General features: G+C 31.9%; 4 protein-coding genes across 5 annotated transcripts in view; 2 read left to right on the plus strand and 2 right to left on the minus strand.

The window, feature by feature from the left end:
- LOC146921373 (uncharacterized) overlaps nt 1–23552 on the plus strand; it is a 71312-nt gene that overhangs the window by 46816 nt on the left and 944 nt on the right. For both annotated transcript variants that reach the window (XM_085714817.1, XM_085714818.1), the window contains 3 exons: nt 20567–20647; nt 20951–21034; nt 22514–23134. In XM_085714817.1, the coding sequence (XP_085570943.1) occupies nt 20567–20647; nt 20951–21034; nt 22514–22579 (231 nt within the window). In that variant the 3' untranslated portion in view covers nt 22580–23134. The remainder of the gene's footprint in view (nt 1–20566; nt 20648–20950; nt 21035–22513; nt 23135–23552) is intronic.
- Nucleotides 4884–6911, minus strand: LOC146921375 (outer plastidial membrane protein porin-like). The gene is made up of 6 exons (XM_085710772.1): nt 6795–6911; nt 6534–6610; nt 6204–6314; nt 6039–6080; nt 5720–5928; nt 4884–5452 (listed from the first exon to the last, which is right to left on the minus strand). The coding sequence occupies exons 1-6, from the start codon at nt 6838–6840 to the stop codon at nt 5134–5136; spliced, it is 804 nt and encodes a 267-aa protein (XP_085566898.1). The 5' UTR covers nt 6841–6911; the 3' UTR covers nt 4884–5133.
- Nucleotides 14276–23552, minus strand: part of LOC146921376 (putative LRR receptor-like serine/threonine-protein kinase At1g14390) — a 47587-nt gene continuing 38310 nt past the window's right edge. Inside the window, exon 7 of the mRNA XM_085714813.1 lies at nt 14276–14838. Within this exon, the coding sequence (XP_085570939.1) occupies nt 14611–14838 (228 nt within the window). The 3' untranslated portion in view covers nt 14276–14610. The remainder of the gene's footprint in view (nt 14839–23552) is intronic.
- On the plus strand, nt 18219–19577 carry LOC146921377 (uncharacterized). The gene is made up of 4 exons (XM_085710507.1): nt 18219–18405; nt 18494–18558; nt 18827–18907; nt 19473–19577. Exons 1-4 carry the CDS (start codon nt 18351–18353, stop codon nt 19575–19577), a joined length of 306 nt encoding a protein of 101 aa, XP_085566633.1. The 5' UTR covers nt 18219–18350.

The raw sequence follows: 23552 nt of genomic DNA on the forward strand, positions 1-23552 counted from the left end.
TGTACACTTAACAGACAAATTTAACATTGGGGACCAAAGTGACTAACACATTTTAGAGTCATGGACTTTTTTATGTTTTTTTTTCAGAGATCATCATGATAACGAGGTGCACATCTAGGGACTAAAATGGTTGTTACCTTATTACAAAATTAATAAATCTTTACGGCTTGCTAAATTTGAAACATGTGCATAAGTATATTAAATGTCTTTACAACTAGCAACTAAAATGGAAAAAAAAAATATAGTTATAACGCGGTCAAAAGAATGCAGTTTTTTTTTTTTGAATGGCAAAATATATTATATATAAAAGGGATTAAATCCCAAGTATTACACCAGAAAGAAAATAAAAATACACCAAAACACCCATTTGAAAAGAAGTTGAATCAAGTACCTTTTTTTCTTAGTTTTTTATTTTTGGCTTAATTGCATGTTTGGTCCCTTATGTTTATTTTAGTTTTCAAGTTGGTCCCTTACGTTTTGAAAGTTTCAAGTTGGTCCCTTACGTTTTAAAAGTTTTCAAGTTGGTCCCTTACGTTTTGAAAGTTTCAAGTTGGTCCCTTATGTTTATTTTAGTTTTCAAGTTGGTCCCTTATGTTTATTTTAGTTTTCAAGTCGGTCCAAAACATAAGGGACCAACTTGAAAACTAAAATAAACATAAGGGACCAACTTGAAAACTAAAATAAACATAAGGGACCAACTTGAAAACTAAAATAAACATAAGGGACTAACTTGAAACTTTCAAAACGTAAGGGACCAACTTGAAAACTAAAATAAACGTATGGGACCAACTTGAAACTTTCAAAACATAAGGGACCAACTTGAAAACTAAAATAAACATAAGGGACCAAACATGCAATTAAGCCTTTATTTTTTTTATTTTTTTTTATATGGAAAAGGTCACAGTTCTTCGATTAACATATGTGTAATTTTTAGTTATCTATAAAATTTGCATACAAACAAAATCCTATTGTAGCATTTAGAAGCTGTAACATTTCAAATTCAATCCAACAAAGCCTTTATAATCTGAGGATAGTGAAATTGATGGCTTCAAGTAAAAAATCATTGGCTGATCAATAAATTTTCCGAAGAATGTGTGTTCTTTCATCTTAGTCCCCGTAACCACATCATTGCCTGCTTGTCATCCGAAAAAATGTCAATTCAAATTTTATGTACATTTAACGACTAAATTTAACATCGGTGACCAAAGTAACTAACAAATTTTAGAGTCATGGGCTTTTTGTGTTTTTTTATTGAGATTATGATAGTGATGTGCACATTCAGGGATCAAAATGGTCGTTTCTCCAATAAAAACTTATCAAATCTTTTCTAGTTCGGATAAAAAATCGAAGTGAATGAAATAGAGCTGGATTGGTTTGATTCTTGGTTTTTAATTTTAAAATTCAATAAATCTATGAACCAATCTGAAACTAATGCTTGTATAAAATTAATTTTTTTAGGTCAAATAGTCTCTGACAAGAATTACAAGCCTTAAGTATAGAAAAATGAAGAATCTCAATTTCGAACATTTGCATACCATTTGCATATCAAATATACTTACAACTATTGACTAAAATAATTAATACTATAAATTAATTAATTAATTAATATAATATATTGGATTGTAGTGCTAATTTCTTCTCACATCACTTTTCGACTTTTTTCACTCATATCATATTTATACATATAATATAAAGTAGTAGTAAAATTGAGAACATTCATTTTGGGGCCTAAGGTTGTGACCTTGCCATGCCCACGTCCCTTTGAACAAGTTTTCAATGTAGAGCATTTTCACTTGATCATCCTCTAGAGTAGACAATGTTTTATGTAAGAATATGCATGAAGCTGTTCTAGAACACTTGTAACATTTAGTAAAAACGTGATTTATAAAATTTCATTCATTACAAACCAGATTATCAAAAGATATTTACGAATGTATGATAATTAGTTAATAATTGAGCCACGAGTTTGTATATCGATAGAGGATTAGCAGAGTATGTACAAAAATTTAGAGGATGGTTCAAATAACATAATATAAGTTAGCTAAGAAAGTATACTTATGTTTTAAGCATAAGTTAGTTTGAGAGGATAATTTGCTTTGTAAGGATAATGTAACATAATGCATATAAAGATAAGGAAACCCCAAAAATTAAGATTGCATCCACTCCTCACCGTCATTGAGATTTTTCTACTGATTGTAGGAAACATATAACCTATTAGAGTTGTTAATTCTTTTTTTTTTTTAAGTCAAATTTATGCAAGGAAACATCTGATCTACATTCTTTTTATCAAAAACATGACTTTTTGTCCTTTTTATTGCAAAAGACTAAGGTCTCTCATGCTTCGTTTTGTAAGAGACTATCTTTTTTTTTTTTTTTTTTTTTTTTAAGGAAGAGACTATCTTCAATTTTAGAGGATTTATTTATCATTAATAATTGATTCATTATATATTAGCATTAGTGATAGATCAATATAAGCTACTGTGATCTTTACCTTAGGCTGGAAATAAGTCGAACCGAGTCGAACCTGACTCTACTCGGTTCGATAAAAATTTGTTTTGCTTAAAACTCGACTCGAGTTCGATACAAAATTTTTATAGACTCAAACTTGACTCAAATTAAGCTTGCGAACAACTCAATTTGACTAGTTAGCTTGAATCACATCATTCAAAAATCAAAATTTTGAATTTCAATTACCCATATTTAATTGGAAATTGAAGGGGTACTTTATGAGCAAACTAATGATAAATTAATCAAAACTGCAATGTAGCCTAAGAACAAGAGTGTTATACTATACTCTTACATAGGCTGCCGCTTTTATAGATAATAAAACCTCTTCTCTATTTTTACCTAACTATTTTTAAGTGCTTAGTTTCTTTTTAATTTGACACGAAAAGGAGTTTTCTTTTTTATTTTTTAATTGTTAAATTGTCTTTTTAAAAGATTATTAATTAATTAAATTAGTGTTAGTAATTTCTTTAAAAACAACATACATAAATAGTAGAGGAAGTTTTGTTCCACCAGCTTGCTTTATTGACTTAGTATTATGTAACAAATTTTAAATTTAGTTAATTATTTTAAGTTATATTCACGTTCACATTCTCTTTAATTTTATTCGAAGTTATATATTTTTCTTTGAGGGAAATATTTGAAGTTATATATATGTATGTAGAATAAAGTTCATGAACCAATCGAGTCAAACTATATATAGTTCAAGTTCAACTCATTAAGTTAACGAACTTAATTTATAACTCATGTTCAATTCAATTGGTTCATGAACCAAATTCAACAAATCAATTAACGAGTCGAGTCTCAAACTTTAATCGAGTTAGTTCAGTTGATTGCTAGTCCTATCTTAACCTCATTCAATCATAACTAACTTTCCTAAAGTTAAGCAAAGTAGTTACAACCGAATTTTTAAGTCTAAAACTGTCTTAAGCTTCAATTGCTTGTGTTGCAAGTGACTGAGGCATGTGGTGCATATATTCTCCATTACTTAGTAAACTAGCTTCCATTTCTTTTGTGCCATGCTTGAACAGAAGTGCTAATTTCTTCTCACATCACTTTTCTCATATTAAGTACGACTTTGTTTTTTACTCGATGCTTAAATATTGAACTACTCCTATTTATATACATAATATATAGTAGCAGTAAAATTTTGAGAACATTCGATTTGGGGCCTAAGGTTGTGACCTTGCAATGCCCACGTCCCTGTAAACAACTTTTCAAGTAGAGCATTTGCACCTAATCATCCTCTAGAGTAGACAATGTTTCATGCTATAAGGTTTTATGTAATAATATGCATGAAGCTGTTCTAGAACACTCGTAACATTTAGTAAAAACGTGAGTTATAAAATTTCATTCATTGCAAACTAGATTATCAAAAGATATGTATGAATAGTTAGTTAATAACTAAGCCATGAATTTGTATATCGGTAGAGGATTAGCATAGTATGAACAAAAACTTTAGATAGAGGGTGATTCACATAATGTAACATAATGCATATAATTAAAGATAAGGAAAGAGAATACTGCAAATTATAATTTGAAGAACTTTAAATTTTTTGATTTAATTTGTACAGATGCAGATGGTAGGCATAAGATGTAGATATGTAAAAAGTTAACTCTCTTACTCTCCTACATACCTCACTTCCAACTCCTGTTTCTTTCTTTTTTGAAAAAAGCCAAATTTTATTAATAACAAAAGGCACCAGAGATGCCGAAACACAACTTACAAAATGTAGACATTCGATATAAACTATAACTTAGCAACAAGAGAGCACAATAACCGCAAAATAAACAGACATTGCTAAAACTTAACTGTAAACAGACATTGACCTATCACACAGATGAGAGCACCAAATCGCAAGACTTCAAAAGAAAAGCAAAGATGATCTCCAACACAGACCTTGCTTCCAAATACTAAAAAGAAATGTCAAGAATGGGATTTATTAAAACTGAGCCCCCTCGCACAAGATAAGCAGGTAAAGAGCCTTGTACATATATGCTAATGCAGCACTAAAAAACACCACAAGAGGATCAGAGTCCTCAAGTTACAACATCAAAGCTGCATCAGTATACAAACTGAACACAGCCGTCCCCCAAAACACCAAAACAGTCTAATAAGCCCCAAAACAAAAACTGCAACAGTTAGGACAAAAACCAGAAAAAACAGCATCTGAACAGTAGAGACAAAACACCACTCCCACCTCCAGAAAACTACAAGGAAAACCATATTTCCAAAGGGATGGAAATCTAAAATTCCAATAGAAGTAGAAAAACCTTATAATAAACATTGTATAACATTGCCAAAAATTGTGTAACATACCAATCGCATTTTGTACGTTCCAAGAAACGTCAATCTTGGAAATGAAAAGAAAAAGAGATATCAAAACATCCATCATACTACCATAAACAAATTACCACAGTACCAAACAATATAAAAACTTCACTGTCAAGACTCAATTAAAGAAGTTTGCTAAGCCTGTGGCCATTTAAGAGTTACATTTATTTACCTCTTCAATATTGAATTGCTCAACTACAAAGAAAACACCTTGAACACTTCTTACCCAAAAAGAGAACCAACACCAATATATTTCATAAAGCCTACCCAATATCTTGGAAGGACAGACCAAACTAATGCAGAACCAAACTCAATCCAACCCTAGCACTATTTCGAATGTTCTTGGTGTCTACTTCACCTGAAATGTTGAGGAGTGATCTGGGAAGCCACTTATATTGGACAGGAACAAGTTGAAGAAGAGCACTTGCCTTGCCCGAGTTGGTGATGCGAGCCTTCACTGTTGTAAATGGATCTAAAGAATGTTGAAGGCCAACTGTAAATTCATTCACCTGAGCTGATAAATTGTGACTCAGATCGACACCAACACCAGTGTTGGTCGATGGGTCAACAACATGATAAAATGATGCATTCAATGCATTATCTCCGAGAGAGCTGAACACAAGAGCTAATCACATCATCACATTGCATACAAACTCATACCATCATCCAACACAAACAAAAATATGGAAATAATTGTAACACATTATTGTTAATCATGGAAATGAGTGGTTTGTTCAAAATTGTAAATTGCTTGAAATTGGCATAATATCACAAAAACAACGTGACACTGTGATGGCTAACATTTATGTTATTAAATGAAATAAATGAAGATAGATAATTGGAAATACTACAGCACACAGAGAGGCAACAGTTACTTACAAAGTCAATGCCCCAACCAAGTTATCCTTGACGAAGCTCATTCCAACATCAGCTTTTGTTAGCTCCCAAAGTCTGGTGCTAAAACCAAGATCCGTACCAAAAGCAAGAGCATTTGTTCCCATAGCAATAGACAAGTTAACATCGGGATTTACTTTCAACCCAATGTTTCCGTTTATTGCAGCATAGTCATTCAAGTAGTCTAGTTCCAACTGTTCCATGAAACAAAAAAGTAATTAACTGCCACAAAGGAAAACGAAGAAAAAGCTCTGCTATTTAGACAACTATTATCACACTGGATTCAATTGGATGAGTATCTTACAGTTCCAGATGATAGCTCGCGATCAGGGTAGGTTGTGAAAAGCTGAAATATGCAAGACATTTAACATAATTCAGTGAAATGATAATAGGAATGTGGAGATAATAAATAGGGATAGATTTCAATTGTTACCAAGAGAAGAGAATACTAGATATCAAATCAACTCACATTCGAATCTAGGTTTACTTTCAAATGAGCAGTGATGTGTTTGATCTTCAATTTGGTATTAACATCAAGCACATAGAGTTCACCTATCTTTGCAAATGATGGTGTTGAAGTCTATAGCACAACACAAAAAGTGATTGTAAAACAAACAAAAAAATAATTAAATAGAGGTTTTAAATTATAAGATTGGCATAAAAAAAAATTATTCAAAGGAATTAAATCAAACGGTTGACTTGAAAAGCCATATATATCTTCATAATCACATATCATGAATTGTGGGGAAAATGAGATAATTTAGTGAAAAATGGAATTTAAAACAAAAAAAAAACTCACAGTCACAACTCCGGCGAGTGCTCCGGGGGCGATCAAACTAATCTTCTTGTCAAAACAGTAGTCTTTGAACAAGAGATCTACAAAAAATTAAAATTAAAATTGCATCAATTGAATCATAATGTGGACAAGTTGTGCACCCTATATGTAATCGTACACCAAAATCTAGTCTCACTTTTTCGCATTCACCTTCAAATCATAATCTTGACAACAACATTATGAAGCATTGAAAGAGAAAAGAGCAGTAGCATATGAAATCAATACCTCTAGCTTTCTGGCCAAATGCAGAGTAAAACCCAGGAGGACCCATAGTGAGCTGAAGTGAAGTGAAGTGAAGTAACTGAATGAAAATGATGGAAGGAACGAACGAATGAAAATGGCTTCTCTGATATCAATTTCTGTCTCCCCTTTCTATATATATCACTTTCCCGCGCTTTCTATTTCTATAGTCGTCCTTTTTTTACAGCTGGTGATAATTCTTGTTTATTTTTTTTTATCTTGCTCACGAATGTCTCTGCCGCACTCTAATGACTGTCACTGAGACACTATTAAAAGATCTTAAATTTAGAAATTATTTTCTTATTCAAAAAGCTATATTAAATTTATTAATTATTGAGAATGTTTTCTTAACTTGTCCACTCGATCATTTTTTAATGCTCGGCCACATGAAACTTGTGATGCTTTACATGCTAAGATTTGAGGGTTGAATTTTAGTAAAGACATGGTTTGAATGGAGCATTTTGATCATCTTATTGTAAAAAGTGACTCTAAGATTTTGTTCGACATAGTTTCTGACAATTTCAAGTTTAATAGAAATATTCTTATTTTAGTTTATCGTATCAGAAAGCTGCTCAAAGTGATTTGATATGTGCAAATAAATCATAATTGACCTTAAGGAGATAGAAGTGTTGATTGACTTCTTAACTTTAGTATTTATGTTGATCTGTTGAATTTGATTGTTTTGGAGACTCCTTCAAATGAGTTTTAAAAATCTCCTCTTGTGTAGTTTTTTCTTTATTTTGTTGACAAATGTCTTTGACGCACTCTAATCACTGTCATTGAGACATTATTAAAAGATCCTAAATTTAGAAATTATTTTCATTCAAAAAGTTAAATATTACAAATTTTAATTCATTCAATATATAAATTTTTACAAAAACTTATTGTTAGAGATCCTTATTATCATTATTATTATTACAAATTTTTATATTTGATTAAATTATAAATTTGTGTTTTTTTAGTAATTTAAGCTTATTTATCCGCATTAGTTTATCATATATTTAAATATATATTTTTTGACAACGTCAAAATAAAATATATTAACCGAATGAGAAACACAAAGTTCCACCCGACACAATAAGTGTCAAAGTAGAACTCAAAAAGGGTCACAACATTACAATCATAAGAGCCCATAAAACAAAATCGAAACAACAAAGTTAATAAGCTAAGTGCCTACTCCTAAACATAATAGAAGATTAAGCCACTAATAACAAAAGTATTTTTTATTTTTTTTTTGTATATTTTGCTTTCAACCGCTGAAGGACAAAAATCTTGAAATATTTATTAGTAACTCATACACACGATAACCAAAAGCTTGATATATAACACACACAAACACACATAGAGATGTTCTTACTCCTTCGGGATATTGAGACATTGATTTTTTAGGGTGGTTTTTAAGGGGTTTTTGTTCGAGCCAGGTGATTGATAGGCAACCGATTTCCCCTTGTTTGTATTTTTTTCCACCCGAGCTTATTAGTGCTTCTCGCACGGGCTCGTCGGTTAATAATATTTTGCCGTTTAAAAAAAAAATATTACACCGTTAGTCGGGTTCTTGCTCTTCCGACTTCTACATATGAGGATAGTTCTGATAGTATTGGATGAAGTGGAACCAATGCCTACCAGTTCAAAGTGCATATTTATTGCAACATCATAATTTTCGAACGGTGAAGTGTGATCGAAATATTCTTTGGAAGTGGCAGGGCCTATATCGCATTGAAACCTTTATTTGGTTGGCAACCCATTAACGAATTCTTACTAATTTTGGAAGAAGTACATCAAGTGTTGGGATTTCTCTTACTTGTCCGTGTTGTAAAAAAAATTCCCAAATTATAAGTCGTTTTATAATACTAAGTAATATTAATGTTTTTTTTTTCCTATTACACTCTTTACTACATTTAATACACTCTCTTCTTTTTTCAATGAAGGATAATTTTATAAATTTACTTATAATTTCCTTTTTCCATACGATATTGATTACAAATCTTAATAAATGATCAAAATGACTTATAATTTAAGACGGAGGGTACTGTCTTTTAAATGACATGGTTAATAAGAGACATGCGCTTATGGTGAGACCTAAATTAAAATGGGTAATCTTACCCAAACTTTTTAGAAGGCAATGTAGTTGTCACGAATGATAATGCAAGGAAAATAGAGCAACAAATATCACCTTTTACCCCAAAAACGTTTTAAAGGTAAATAAGTAGAAATATCAAATATTATTTGCGATACTTTAAGTTAGATGTTCATAACAAATTAGTCTTTTAAGTTTTATTTTTACAAATTAATCATTTAAGTCATAAAATATTTGTATCATAATCCTATTTTCATCAAACTCAGTCAAAAAGTATTAAGTGGACGTTTAAAGTTAAGTTGATATTTACAAATTCACGACTCTTACAACTAAGGTTCATAAGTGTATTATTCAATCTTGATTTGAAATAAAATTGATCAATTACTTAATTTATAATACTGTTGATGAAATATTTATCTATCAAATTAAGCTTGAAATCAAAATCAAGAAGAAGAATGCGTGCGTAAGTATGTTTGATGTCATAATCACTTTTAGATCTACCACCTCAATGTTAAAGAGTCCATAAACACTTTTTTGACGAAGTTGACTGAACAAATGGATAAAAGTGTAAATATATATGATTTAAATGACTAATTTGTAATTAAAAATAACTTAAAGGGCTAAGTTGTTATGAATATATAACTTAAAAGACCACAAATGGTATTTGGGAAACTATGAGCCTAGTTCTCAAAAGACTATAAAATAAAGTGAAATTTTAAGAATTTTTAAATTAAAACCTTCTTACAACTATAGGTAAAAATCGTCACCTAGGAATTTTTTAGATAAATTTATGTTGAGCAAGACATAAAGAAAAATCAATGCATATCAAAATCATATACCAAAATAACCTATTTTAGAGCTTGAAGCAAATCTTAGATGAAACAGAAGGACCAACATCATAATATTTAATTGACTAAGCTATCAGTCTTCACAGATTAAATTTAAAGACAGTCCACAAAGCAATAAAAAAGTTATGTTCAGCATAAAACATGAATTCCATTATCAATTAGACATGGGATAAACAAGCTATACAATTAAAAATCCTAACTAAGACGAGAAGGAAGTTTCTACTTTTGAGCAAAGTTGTACTGTAGATTAATAAGCATATCAAACTCAATAAGGTTATCAAAGGATCTCTAACTCAATAAGCATAAGTACTTAAAAGAACAATTATATTTTGTAGCATATTTTTGCCTTTTTTTTTTATAAGAATTTTTTTATAAACCATCCCCACAACATATACTTTATTTTTGTTACAACCTCATTGATGCTAAAAGTCCCCCCTCAAAGACCATCTTATTTCTAGTGATTCATAAAGACCAAATTACAGCCAACCAAATGAGATGTCTCAACCTCTTCTGTTTTTTTTTCTTCCTTTAATAAAAGTACCATGCCCATGAGTAAAGTGATCTACATTGTTGTCAGCGTAAGCGCCTTCAACTCCCATCCAGTCGTAGATTAAAGTCCACACTGTAAGCGAAAGAGCACGAAAACAGAAGATGGTCATAACTTTCTACTGCGGCATAGCAGAATCGACGTTATCTGCTAAAATACCCCTTGCTTTTAGCGCATCCTTTGTCGCGATTCTGTCCTGCAGAACACACCAGCCAAAAATCGCAAATTTTGATGAAATCAAACAGCTCCACAACACCTCGAAAGCCCTCAACACATCTGTTGAAACAGAATTATGCTCACTGCATTTTTGCGCAGCAGTATATATGCAATAACAGTCATCCTTGTAATGACAGCCTCTAACTCGAGCAATTGATCCCTCTCCTACAAGAACAAAGGTCCTCTCCAATTCCATCTATCACCTGCACGCACTCCTACTTCCGACACAGTTGCGGACCTGTTTCTTGCTACAGAGAAAAGTCTTGGGAACCTCTCCTGCAATATGAAGCTTCCAGCTCATCTATGAGACTAAAACAAGGTTGTTTCTCCTTTGCTGATCCTTCTAACAATTGAATTAGAGAACCAATTTGTGCAGGCTTGATGTGCAGTGTCAATCAACTTCAGATCACGCCACCAAATTGAGTCCCTAGTCCCTCCCTACTGCAACTTTCTGATTGGAGATCGAGTCCTATGTATAGACTCACACCTCTGTTACTGTATCTGTGCAACAACAAAGGATGCCACACCGCTTCAGTGTTTGTTAGGAACCTCCGCCTACATTTTGCGAGCAGAGACAAATTAAACAACTCCACATTTTTCACTCCAAGCCCCGCTTCATTTTTTGGTTTGCACACATTATCCCATCTAATCCAAGCCACCTTTTCTGTACTCAGCATTGCTGCCCCATGGAAAATCTAGATGGATTTTTAATTATTGCATGAATAACCTTTTTCGGACATTTCTCGTCAGCAAATTGTAGCATGTTTTTTTGAACAACAATGATACATTCACTTTATATCCTCTAAACAAGCCAGGCTTACAACATTTCTCGTCAGCCCCGCCAAACCTTCTGCAACAATAAGAAAAATAAAGGGAGCCAAGGGGTCTCCTTGACGAAGTCCTTTTTCAGCGACAAATTCTTCCGTTGGATTCCCATTTACTAAAACTGAGATATTTGAGTGAATATCCTCATCCAGCCGATCCATCTGCTGTCAAAGCCCATTCTACGCAACATATACTCCAAAAAGGACCAACTAATTGAATCGTAAACCTTAACTCTGATCTGGTTCCTGAACCGTTGTTGTCTACCACTCCGAACACCTTCTCCTTCCAAACCTTTAATTTTTTTCTTTGAGCATCTTGAACTTTTCTTTTTAACACATGTTCCTTCCAACCCCAAACATTGAAGGACTTCCACCAATTTACAAATTATTGTTTTTATCAAGTCATATTACATATTTTCATACAAATTTTGGTTTCTTTATCATTATTTTTCTTTTCGTTTCTTTATTAGCAATAGCAACAAGAGGTGCTTCCATTATGTTCTTGCCTGAGAGGATTTATTCATAGAGAAAAAAAAGGGCACCTAACAGTGGTGGTGGTGGAGCAGTCAATCGCATGGAAGGATTGGTGATGATTCATTTCACTCTTTTCTTAAGGTCAAGTATGATTTATTTTCTAATTTGAACTAACTGTGTTACTATTTGTAGGTCTCCACCATTTCTATATTATTATTATCATTGACAAATGGAAAATCGTCACATGGAATTTTTTAGATAAACTTACATCCAATTAGACGTCTATTAAGACTTAGGCTTTGTTTGGATTGGTGGTATGTGATGGAATGAGATAGAATGGAATGGTAAGTAATTATGTTCCATTGTTTGGATTTGCAAAATATGAATGGTGTGGAATGGAATCCAATGGAACCAATTCCATCCCACCCCCCAATTTGGGGTGTATCCAATGGAATGAGATTTTATAATTAGAATATTACCATTTTACCCCTATTTTTATTTTATTATTATTAGGGTAAATTACAGTCACCTCCCCTAAGGTCTATTAAAATGACACCAACACCCCCTCTATTTTTAAAACTTACACTAACCTCCCTTAAATTTTCATAAAATACATTAACACTTCCCTCCTCTCTTAACACCGTTAGTACTCTGTTAATGTGTTATTTTTTACATCAGTTTAATGGTCACACCATTAAACATAAAACAAAAGGGATCGTCCTTAATTTCACGCGGAAATTGGGATCAGAGCGCATTTTCTGTTATAATCATTGTTCTGGGGAGGAACTTCTTCAATGATTTTCTTGAATTGATCCTTTAGAGGCATACTAGTTTCTGGTTTTGCATGAATATCAATATTGTATTATTCCTCTAATTCAAACCTCTTGTTGTTCTTTAAAAGTGTTACCTAGATGTAATACAATATACATCGTTAATGTATTTGTAATGATGCCATGAGAATTGAATTGAAATTACTGAAGAAAATTGCAATTTGGGGGAATTATTAATATGGAGATAAAGAAAAAGAAAAAGAAAATGGGAAGGGTTTTGTTGTAGATGGAATTGATTTTTTTCCTGTGAACTATGAAATTGAAATTAACGAAGAAGAAATTGCAATTTGGGGAATAATTGGATGATTATATGGAGATGCATAACATAAAACTTGATCATGAGCTAATGGTTGTGGTTTCACATTGAGCCCATATGGAACTTATGATGAAAAGTAACAATGATCCTTTTTGTTTTTTGTCTCATGGTGACCATGGAACTGACGTAAATGAAAAGAAGAAGCAAATTAACAGAGCATTAACAACGTTAAGGAATAAGGGAGGTGTTAATATATTTTATGAAAACTCAAGGGAGGTTTGTGTAAGTTTTAAAAACAGAGGGGGCGTCAGTGTCATTTTAATAGACCTTAGGGGAGGTGACTGTAATTTACCCTTATTATTATTATTATTGCCATTTCCTCGTTCTCTCAAACACCATTCTTTCTCAAATTTCTTCTGTCGTTGCGTTGCAAAAAAGCTGTTCGTGACCTTTGCGTTTCCTGATTGTCTACCAATCCTCTTGGTTCTTCATTGCAGCATGTTATCTCCACTAATCATGTTCTAGTCGTAACCCATTTGGGGTTGGCCAGTGGTTGGCTTGAGATCGTGGAGTTTGCTCCTCCAGAGGTCTCAGGTTCGATTCTCTATGGTGCCAATTTCGGTGGGCTAAGTCCATGCAGAGCTTGCTCTGGCTTTAAACGGGGCCCCCGCAAGTGGGCGGTGGGATTGGTCCCCTCAGATTAGTCGATTTTTGGATCGGATACCGAGTTTCTTGGATCAGATACCGAGTTTTCAAAAAAAAAAAAATGTTCTAGTCGTGTTTGTTGTTTCATGCTCTGGCGTGTTATTTTTCTTTCAATCTATGTCTACCTGTTTTATGTTTTAAAAATTTTCTAAGATGAGGCATGCACATATATTCAATTTTATTTTTGATATGTTTCCAAACAATTGAGCTGGTATAACAAAATGATGAGGCGTGCATATATTTTCTTCATTTTATTGCTTTAAAAATAGAGTTTTGGATTAATACAGTTTGGTAAAATCTGGTGGCCATGCTAAATCAAATTAGAATGCTCTATGAGCTCTTTTTTTTAGTGTTGAATTGAAGGAGATAAAATTTTAGTAATAATATGTTATACATAATTATAGTGTTTTTTAAATATGGGTAAAAATGGAATAAAAAATTTATAGTGTGTTCCGTTCCGTCCACTTTCCAAACAATGGAATGGAAATATTGTTATGTCACATCATAACATGGCCAAGCGATGGAAAGGAATCACCATTCCATTCCGTTCCGTTCCACTCCATTCCGTTTTATTCCATTCCGCTCCGTTCCGTTACGTTCCATCAATCCAAACGAAGCCTTAGTGTGTGATTGGTTCTGTAATGGAAAAAAATGATTTTAACTAATGTAAAATTGACTGTGACAAAAAGTGAGTTGAACATGAAGTGATTTAAATTTGGATACACTTCAATAAGTCGATCTAGAAAGTAATATATCGTTTATATTGTTACAATCTCCATGTTGTGCAGAATCTTGTTTTGTCCTCATTCTCATTTGTTTCATTCATCCTTAAACCATAAAGGCATCCCTAAGAAATGATGAAAGGAGGCATAAAGAAGCGTAGGCCAGTGCAAATACTTCTTGGCTGCTTAATCCAACATTAGCCTTATTTAAGAAAATGTATATTTACAAGACATTTTATTGTTTATGAACAAATATCTTATAAACTGCAATGAACAGTTTTATTTGCACCAAGTTTACATTTTCATACTGAAGTTTTGCTAGATCTTGCCTCTTGAACTTGCACTGAATACTGCAGATTCCAGATAACATCTTCGATTGAAGGACGATTACCGGGAACCTTATTGAGACAATTGATGGTGATCTGAACTGCAGTCTTCAATGATTCATGTGTGTAAGTTCCATGTAGGGAAGGATCGATTGCGCTCTTTAATGCAATCGGTGATGCAACTTCAGATAAACCTCTCTCAAGCTGAACATGATAAAGAGAAAATTCAAGATAAAAAAATCAAATCAAATATCTATTGAACCTTGTGATTTATAAGAATTAATAATAAGTATCCAAGTAAGAATGATATGTCAAGTATACCTCATACTTCAGCACCTCTACTTCAATAGAAGATGTAATTAGTTTGCCAGTGATAACTTCAAGTAGAATCACACCAAATTGATATATGTCTTCCTTTTCTGCACTATTGATGCTGCACATTGGGATAACATCATATTCTTATAAGACATCAGTGTAAGAATATTTTACACTATCAGTGAATGTCTCCTTTTCTCAGATGAAAATTACCTGCCAATATGATTGTGTGCATTTTGTTCTATAAGTTTTCTGTCAGAACCTTTCTGAAAAATGAAAATAAGAAAAGTAAAATATCATAGATTAGAGTTAAGAGACTTAAACAAAGAGGTACTGAATGAGTGAAATTACATATAATTTGTTCTTCTAACCTTAGATGGAAATGGAATGCTATATCCACTAACTTTTGGATTGAGATTATTGTCCAACAAAATGTTCTCAATCTTTATGTTGTTTCCATATATGCCAGGATTAACTCCTCTATGTAGGAATTGAATTCCAACCTAATTTTCTATACCCTTGTATAATTGCCCCTTCATCAATATTTACTTGGTCAAATGCTGATCTTTTCAATTAGTCTGTTTGCTTTTAGTCCTGCATGCTTTAATGGCTTCCTTATTATTAGGAACGACCTAACACCCTCATTCCTATAATCATGCAACTTACTCCCACGTTGAATAAATTACTGATGAATATTTCAAACTTCATTGCAATTGGTTCTTCAGTAGTTTCTTGCAAAATTTGTGTGCCATCTCTCTCTTATAAGATCAAACCGTCCTCATGTCTGGTACGTGAAGGTGTGTAGTTTAAGTCAAAGCATATTAAAGCCACCTTATTGTAGCATTACTACCTTGTGTGTTTCAATTTCAACTAATCCCTTTAAAGTTCATGCCATGCGTTCCTTCACCAATATAACCTTACAAATTATTCTCATTAATCAGCCTAATGAACTACATAATCATATGTTCATCAAATTTTCTTCATCAAATATGTGCTCCACCCAATTTAGTAAATTGCCTAGCTATCTTTCAGCTGCCTTATAAATACTAGAGCCTATCCAACAGTAAAAAAAAACCTTTCACGAAACATCAACAACATTCATCTACTTTTTGATTCAGCTACCTCATCATAGTCCAAAGTCTTAAGATTTCGTGACTTGTCTCCAAGGACCGTTATCAACTCCTCCAATTGTACTCCAAAGCTCGTGATGCATAAAGACTTGCTCGTGCGTTCGGTGTGGGATCAAACTTAGGGATGTCTTGTGTCAAAGGAAAAACACCCAAAGGTAAGGGCGGTATTCCGTACAATTATATATTCATAATCTCATAAGCTAAGTTGAATGTAGAACCCTTATCCTAATAAGAGGAGGAAACTTGAATATAAATAAAAGAATAAAATATATGTTTTTATTGCATTTCATTTGTGGTGGAATCTTTTGTGGCATAGCATGATATTATGTTTGTGTTCCTCATGTTAAAGAAAAGATGATTTGATGAAGGTTTTGATAGAAGGTTTGAATTTTGATTGAAGTTATGAAAGTGATGATTATTTTAAAATATTATACATCATGCATGGCTTGGCATGTAGTTGTGTCATAGGTGCCAAATGGGGCGATTATCAGTGTGCCAATTGGGGTTCTTCTTATCTTGTGCCTTTATGTCTATATATTGTATTTTTGTGGTTTAGGAATACTGACCCTTACAACCAACATTTTAGGTATTGATGAGTTTGAAGATTTGAAGAAAGATTGATGTTTAGCTTGTACACACACGGGAAATAAATTTGGGTTTTTCTTAAATTGTAATTTAAAATAATTCTTGAAGTTTATTATTTTTAGTGAAATTTATTAAGTGTAATTAAAGAAGTTAATCTTCTTAAAAGAAAATGAAAATATACTCATATTTTATAAAGATTAGTAATTTTTTTTAAGTAATGTCTTGGATTAAAATTCGGGGCGTTCCAGAGGATGTGTAATTTTAGGTAAAGTAGTTCTATTTCTCATAATAAATACTAACCTCATGTATATTTTATAAATGAGAAAGATTTTGTAACTCTCTCAAAGGTATGTTATTTGTGATCATTCAATTGGATATAATTGAATAAATTTAGACATAAAAATATGTGTTAGTGAGAAATATTCTTATCCTATGCTTTTTTTGTCAAAAAAAAGTCCTATGTTTTTTCCCTTTATATTTACTCTTTTTTCCTATGTTTTTTTTAGTATCGGTATAAAACGTTTCTCCTATATTATTTATATTATTCATAAGTGAAATGTATTTATTAATATTTTTTTATTAGAAACACACGATGAGATAAAATCACATGTGCGTCATAAAGTTTATTTTTAGTAAATGTAAATTAAATATATGACAAATTTGTTATGAATTAAAAAAACGTCATTCAATAATTTATAGATTTTTTTATCATGATAAAAACAATCTCTTTAAAAAAAACAATTCAGGACCCGTTTTGTTACAAATTAAAATAAAAGTGATTTTGATATCTATTAATTAAGAGAATTTATAAAACAAATCACGATTTATTTTGATTGGTTATTGTAATTAAAATCACATGTTTTAAATAATTTAATTTGTTTCGATACAACTATAAAAAAATGGATTTTTTGTTACAAAATTACATCAACTTTAATAATTAGAGAAAGATTAACTTTGACAATTAGAGAAAGATAATAGATTATAAATTGTTTTTAACTCTATAAATATTTAGAAGTTGAATTATAGAAAAAATTATTTTGATTGGGATTAAGATTAAGTTTGTTTGTTCTTTAAAAAAAGGATTAAGTTAAAGTGTTTTATCAAGTGATTTTGTTTTAATTTGATTTTAAGAGAGAAAATATAGAAAATAGAGAAAAGTGATTTTCTTATCTATTTGTTTTGATATTTAAATTTATTCTTATCTATTTGTTACATGTGTTAATTGTATTGAAAATTGATGTATTATTTTTGAAGAAAAAAAAGTGCTGAAAGGGGTAGTTTTCTTTACATATATTATATATCTATTTGTTACATTTGTTAATTGTAATGAAAATTGAGGGTATCTTTAGAAGAAAAAAAATTTTAACCCAAAAACACTGAAAGGGGTAGTTTTATATATTATACTAGAATGATATATATTGTTATTTATATATTTTATTATATATTTTATTGTTTTTTGAAGGAATTATATATTTTATTGTTAGTAGTTAGTCCAACCCATTTTCGACGGGTCTATATAAATTTTTGGTTACTAAGTTCTTTTTTTTGGTTACCGGTCTATATAATAATAGCAAAAGAGAGAGAAAAAAAAGAAACAGCATTTAAGGTAACAATCTCACGGAGAAGAAGAAGAAGAAGAGAAAAAAAAAAAACAGCGTTAAGGCAACATTCTCACGCCGCACCACGATGACTATGAGCCGAATCGAGGAGATTTACAAGTGCCTCATCGTAGCTGGAATTGGTACTTCTCTCTCTCTCTCTCTCTCTCTCTCTCTCTCATCAACTATTTTTTGTTGTTATTTTCATATGATTTTCCATCGTTCCTCTAGGTTACTGCAGCATCCTTGTCATAAACACCACATACTCCCATTTTATCCGCCGCCGCCGCTTTCAGGTATATTATATGTATTTCTAAGAGAACGAGTTTACTCTGTATAGCCATGATTTATGATTTGTGGATGATGATTAGGGTTTTAGTAAATTCCTTTTTTATTTTTCATCTCATTATTGATACTTGTGTTGTGACTATCAATGTCTTTGGTTCCCATATTTTTTTGAGTCATTATCTCAAATTAAAGCTAAATTAAGATCTTAATTGGTTCTCAACTCTTATGTTGTTGCAACTTATTATATTCTGTATTATACTAATTTCGTTGTTGTAGTTGCTGCCGGATGGATCACTGGAATCCGCGGATCATACCGAAGGTGAAGATGCCGATGATGATTCCGCTTATGCTGCTCAGGTAACAAACTTGTTATATTTATATATGGGTTTTTCTATATGTGCAAATTTGCACATGTTAAGAAATTTAAAATAGTAACTTTGCATTGGAATAATTTGAACATTTTCTATTAAATATATACTAACTTTTTGTTAAATAATTGTTGGTTTCAATAAAAACTTGCTACTTTTAGTTTCCAACATGTGCAAAATATATATATATATATATATATATATATATATATATATATATATATATATATATATATATATATATATATATATATATATATATAGGGTTATGATAGAAGACACCTTTTATGAAGGTGTGTTTTATCAAGTTACTCTATGAGCATTTGCGAAAAGACACCAACTTACTTTTATGAAGGTGTCTTTTAGCAAATTATAACTAAAAAGTGAAAATCACACCTTAAGGTGTGACTTGTTAAAAGACACCACCAAAGGGTGGCTTGTAACAAAACCTATATATATATATATATATATATATAGTGTGTGTGTGTGTGTATGCGTGTTATATTCTGAACTCTGATGTTGTTATATTCTGTGTTATATTAATTTCGTTGTAGTTGCTGGTGAAAGTATCCCCGAATTCCGTCGATCATGCTGAAGGTGAAGATGTTGTTGATGATTCCACTCATGCTCAGGTAACAAACTTGTTATATATATACTAGCAAAAAGATGGGCACGGACCTTTCCGCTCTTTTTATTTCGCTAAATTTATGAACAATGTTTTTTTTATGAAATTATGATATTGATTAAAACTAAAATATAAATGTATTAACCGATATAAACGCTGCAGTGGTAGTGATCAGATACTGTGCAGTATATTAAGTGGGTACTCCTAACATTAAGGTTGCAAAATAAATATAAATATATGCTATAACTTTTCTCCAAATTCCCTAAACTCGGTGAAAGCATAGTTCGATAGTTAACCATCATAGTAACCATATCTGAGCTATCACTGTTTATATAATAACTTTTAATTTCAAAAGAATAGACAGACACTTAGGAGAATACACGCAAAACTGCTTGTGTCCCCCATACAGTTGGAACTTCATTTGAAAGATCGTTGTATTATTTTAGTTTTTACGCATGTTACGTCAGTACATGGCATACATGATTCAAGTGCATGGTATGAAAATGGTTTGTTTTTCTGTGACTAAAGAAAATACTGATTTGATTGATAGCCTGGGTTTGGGACGATGCATATCATAGAATATATTTAGGACTTTGTATGATGGAAAAGACTTTAAAAGATTAAGATTGCATTTATCAGCAGCTTTTGCATAGCAGTCAATAGCGGTGCTATAGCGGTCGCGTGTAGCGTTGCGGCGATGAACCGCTACGCTAATCGTCGTAGCGGTGCGGAATCAAATAGAGGCCGCTTAAGTTGCTATAGCGGCATAGCGGTGCGGAGCAGATAGCGGCCGCTTCAGCCGCTATTTATCATCCTATAACATGGTATTGATGTATATGCAAATTATATTTTGTTTGGACTATCATTCAAAACTTCATGATCTTTAAGAATGCAAGTGTTATTGATTCCGTGAATTGAATCTGGAGAAAATTTGGCTGATTGTTTTTTTTTTGTTTGAACAAGTGGCTGATTGTGTTATAATATGCACTGTGTATGATTTCTCACCCATGTTTTTATGCTCAGAAAACTCGAAGTATAATACAAGCCGGTGGAGGAAGAATTACTTTTGATATGGATTTCTCGCAAGAAAACGTGAAAACATTGGTATGTTTTCTTACATACATTTACCGGTTAATTGTTAGCATGGTCACATTGATTGGGTAGTAGGTATTCTTTTTCACGTCCCTATTAAATTTGGAAAGTAGCTTGTAATTTTTTGTAATCAACTCTTTCCCCCCTTATTTGAAAGATGTCTGTAAAAATAATTGACACATGTCACATAACGGCACGACCTAAAAAATTTAAGTACTATAATCATTTGAATGCACAAAAGATCTTGGTATGAAAATGGTTATTCTGTTGTGTGTAAAGAAAAGACTGATTTTAATTTTAATAATCTGGTTACAGGACAAGAAAAACCATACAATGCGCACTTGTAATGGCTATGCACGTGGAAGAGACTGGATGTCGGAAATAGAAGAAAACATACAGGTAAATATTACATTTATCAGCAGCTTTTGCTGTTTGTCATTTTATAATTACCTGCTGTTGTTGAATGTGCAATTTATATTTGGTTTGAACTATCATTTGTTATTTTTTGCTTGTTGGTGTCCACGAGAAACATAAATCAGCTTGAAGATCCTTGCCATTGTTAAATTTATAAGAACATTTCTATTTTTATTTTCTGTTTGTAATGATGAAGGATACTTTGTTTTTAATGAAGATATTTTTATTTTTCATTTTTAATGAAGATATTTTTATTTTTCATTTGAATTGAAATTGAAATATCTATCTAGTTCTTAGAAGATAATTTTACCAAGTACTATAGAATGTCAACAGGAAAGAGAGTTTGATAGAAAGAGGTAAGACAATGAGAAAAGAAACAAAGTTTTCTTCTTAAATCTTGAGTTATGATCTACTGTTAATAAACGCAGCGTAATTACAATAATTGTATTCGTGACCAATAACTAACTTGTGTAAAAGAATCCAACTAACTATTAAGTATTAACTGATATAAACGCTGCAGTGGTAGTGATCAGATAACGTGCAGTATATCAAGTGGGTGCAAAGTAAATATAAATATATGCTACCTTTTCTCCCAATTCCCTAAAGGGTTAAAGCATAGTTCGATGGTTACCATATCTGAGTTATCACTGTTTCTAAAGTAACTTTTAATTTCAAAAGAATAGACACTTCGTAGGATACATGCAAAATTGTCTGTGTCCCCCACACAATTGGAAGCTAGCATGTAATTTTACAATCAACTTCCTTGTTACCACTTTTATTTTTTGAAGAGTAGTTACCACTTTTATTGATTCTACGTATATCTGAGTCATCATTGATGTATAGTAACTTTTCATTTTCATTAGAATATTTTGTAAATGCCAACTCGGTTTTCTCCCAAATCCATGACTCAGTTAAAGTATAGTTAGATAGTTAACCATCATAGTTAGCTTATTTGAGTTATCACAATTGTAAAGTAACTTTTAATTTCAATTGAATAGTCACTTAGTTCGTACTTGTCTGTGTTCCCCATACAATTGGAAGCTAGCATGTAGTTATGTAATCAACTTTTTTGTTTGCTTTATTTGAAAGATCCTTGTATAATTTATGTATTGGATGTTACATGTGCATGGCATAAAGTTCTGGTCTTGGTATGAAAATGGATGATTACATATCATAGAATATATTTCGGATTTTTGTGATGAAAAAGGCTTTAAAGTTTAAAATTGCATTTATGAACAGCTTTTTTTGATTATCATCCTATAACATGGTACTGTTGTATATGAAATTATATTTTGTTTGGACTATCCTTCATTTTTTGGTGTATTTGTGAGGGCGATAAACCTTCATGATCTTTAAGAATGTAAATGTTATTGATTCCGTGAATTGAATATGGAGAAAGTTTGGCTGATTGTGTTATTGTATGCATCTCTGTGTATGATTTCTCACTCATGTTTTTATTCTCAGAAAACACGATATAGAATACATAATGGTGGAGGACGAATTACTAGTGTATGGGATTCTTGCAACTAAAAGTGATCAGAGATGCTGCACAAAGTGGTGGAAAACAAAGTATTTCCTGATGAGAAGTTGGTTGAGGAGTGATATGATGGAGTCTTCCTGCCTCTCTTTAAACTCGCATATGGTTTATTATGATAGTATTATTTGATTACTCATTTAGAAAATATCTTAAACTCTTTCATGTGATAATTTGGGTTGGACTATGCAACTATACTTGTGTAACGACTAACGACAATATGTTTTCAAAATTATTACACATTGTTATTAAACAAAGCTGATATATATGGTTTGTGTTCTTGTTGATATATGTGAGGTGTACATTGCTCGGCGATATGTTGAGACTAAGGATCGAAAGTGTGTATGGTAAAATGAATCAGTTACTTCCCAATGCCTTAGACCTCTCTATTTATAGAGGTTGGTGGTTTTTACCGAGTGGTTATCAGATAGAGGGGCAGTTCCCAGATCATGGGATTGTGATCCCGAGATAGTGGAGAATATGGAAGAGTGGGCTGAGATCATAAAAATCACATGACGGTCCACAACCCTCCAAACATGAGATCCGTTGAGGTAAAGTGTTTAAGATAAAATGAACATCAATGATGTATTGGTAGTAATCTAAGGATCAAGTATTTGTGCATCCTATCTCTATAATGATCGTTGACATTCACAATGAATTTCGTTTAATTAAATTGTTCTTGCTTATATTTTGCAGAATCTTGAATGTTGTGTGTTTGTATGTCTAGAGTATCTCATTCGTCGAAATTTGCTATTTAAAAAAACTCAATTGTTAGATAAAGATTTCTCAAGTGAAAGAAGAGCATTGGATGATACATATACTCCATACAAATACTATTTCCTTGCCTGCTAGGGTTTTTCCTTGGTAGGTTTTGGTGTATAGTGCTTGAATAATCCCCTTTGTTGGTGAGCCTAAGTAGAAAATCGGGAATCTGGTGTCTAACAATAATTACGGGAAACACACTAGTCT

Source organism: Medicago sativa, chromosome 5 (assembly GCF_051527215.1).
Source record: "Medicago sativa cultivar Bolivia chromosome 5, Bolivia_mono, whole genome shotgun sequence".
NCBI classification, from domain to species: Eukaryota; Viridiplantae; Streptophyta; class Magnoliopsida; order Fabales; family Fabaceae; genus Medicago; species Medicago sativa.

Coding starts and splice junctions, on each gene's coding strand:
- LOC146921377 (XM_085710507.1), top strand. CDS start 18,351: ATGACTATGAGCCGAATCGAGGAGATTTACAAGTGCCTCATCGTAGCT. Junction 18,559..18,826: donor TCCGCCGCCGCCGCTTTCAG/GTATATTATATG, acceptor TCGTTGTTGTAG/TTGCTGCCGGATGGATCACT. Junction 18,908..19,472: donor ATTCCGCTTATGCTGCTCAG/GTAACAAACTTG, acceptor ATTTCGTTGTAG/TTGCTGGTGAAAGTATCCCC.
- LOC146921375 (XM_085710772.1), bottom strand. CDS start 6,840: ATGGGTCCTCCTGGGTTTTACTCTGCATTTGGCCAGAAAGCTAGAG. Junction 6,315..6,533: donor CACTCGCCGGAGTTGTGACT/GTGAGTTTTTTT, acceptor GTTGTGCTATAG/ACTTCAACACCATCATTTGC. Junction 5,929..6,038: donor GCGAGCTATCATCTGGAACT/GTAAGATACTCA, acceptor TTCATGGAACAG/TTGGAACTAGACTACTTGAA.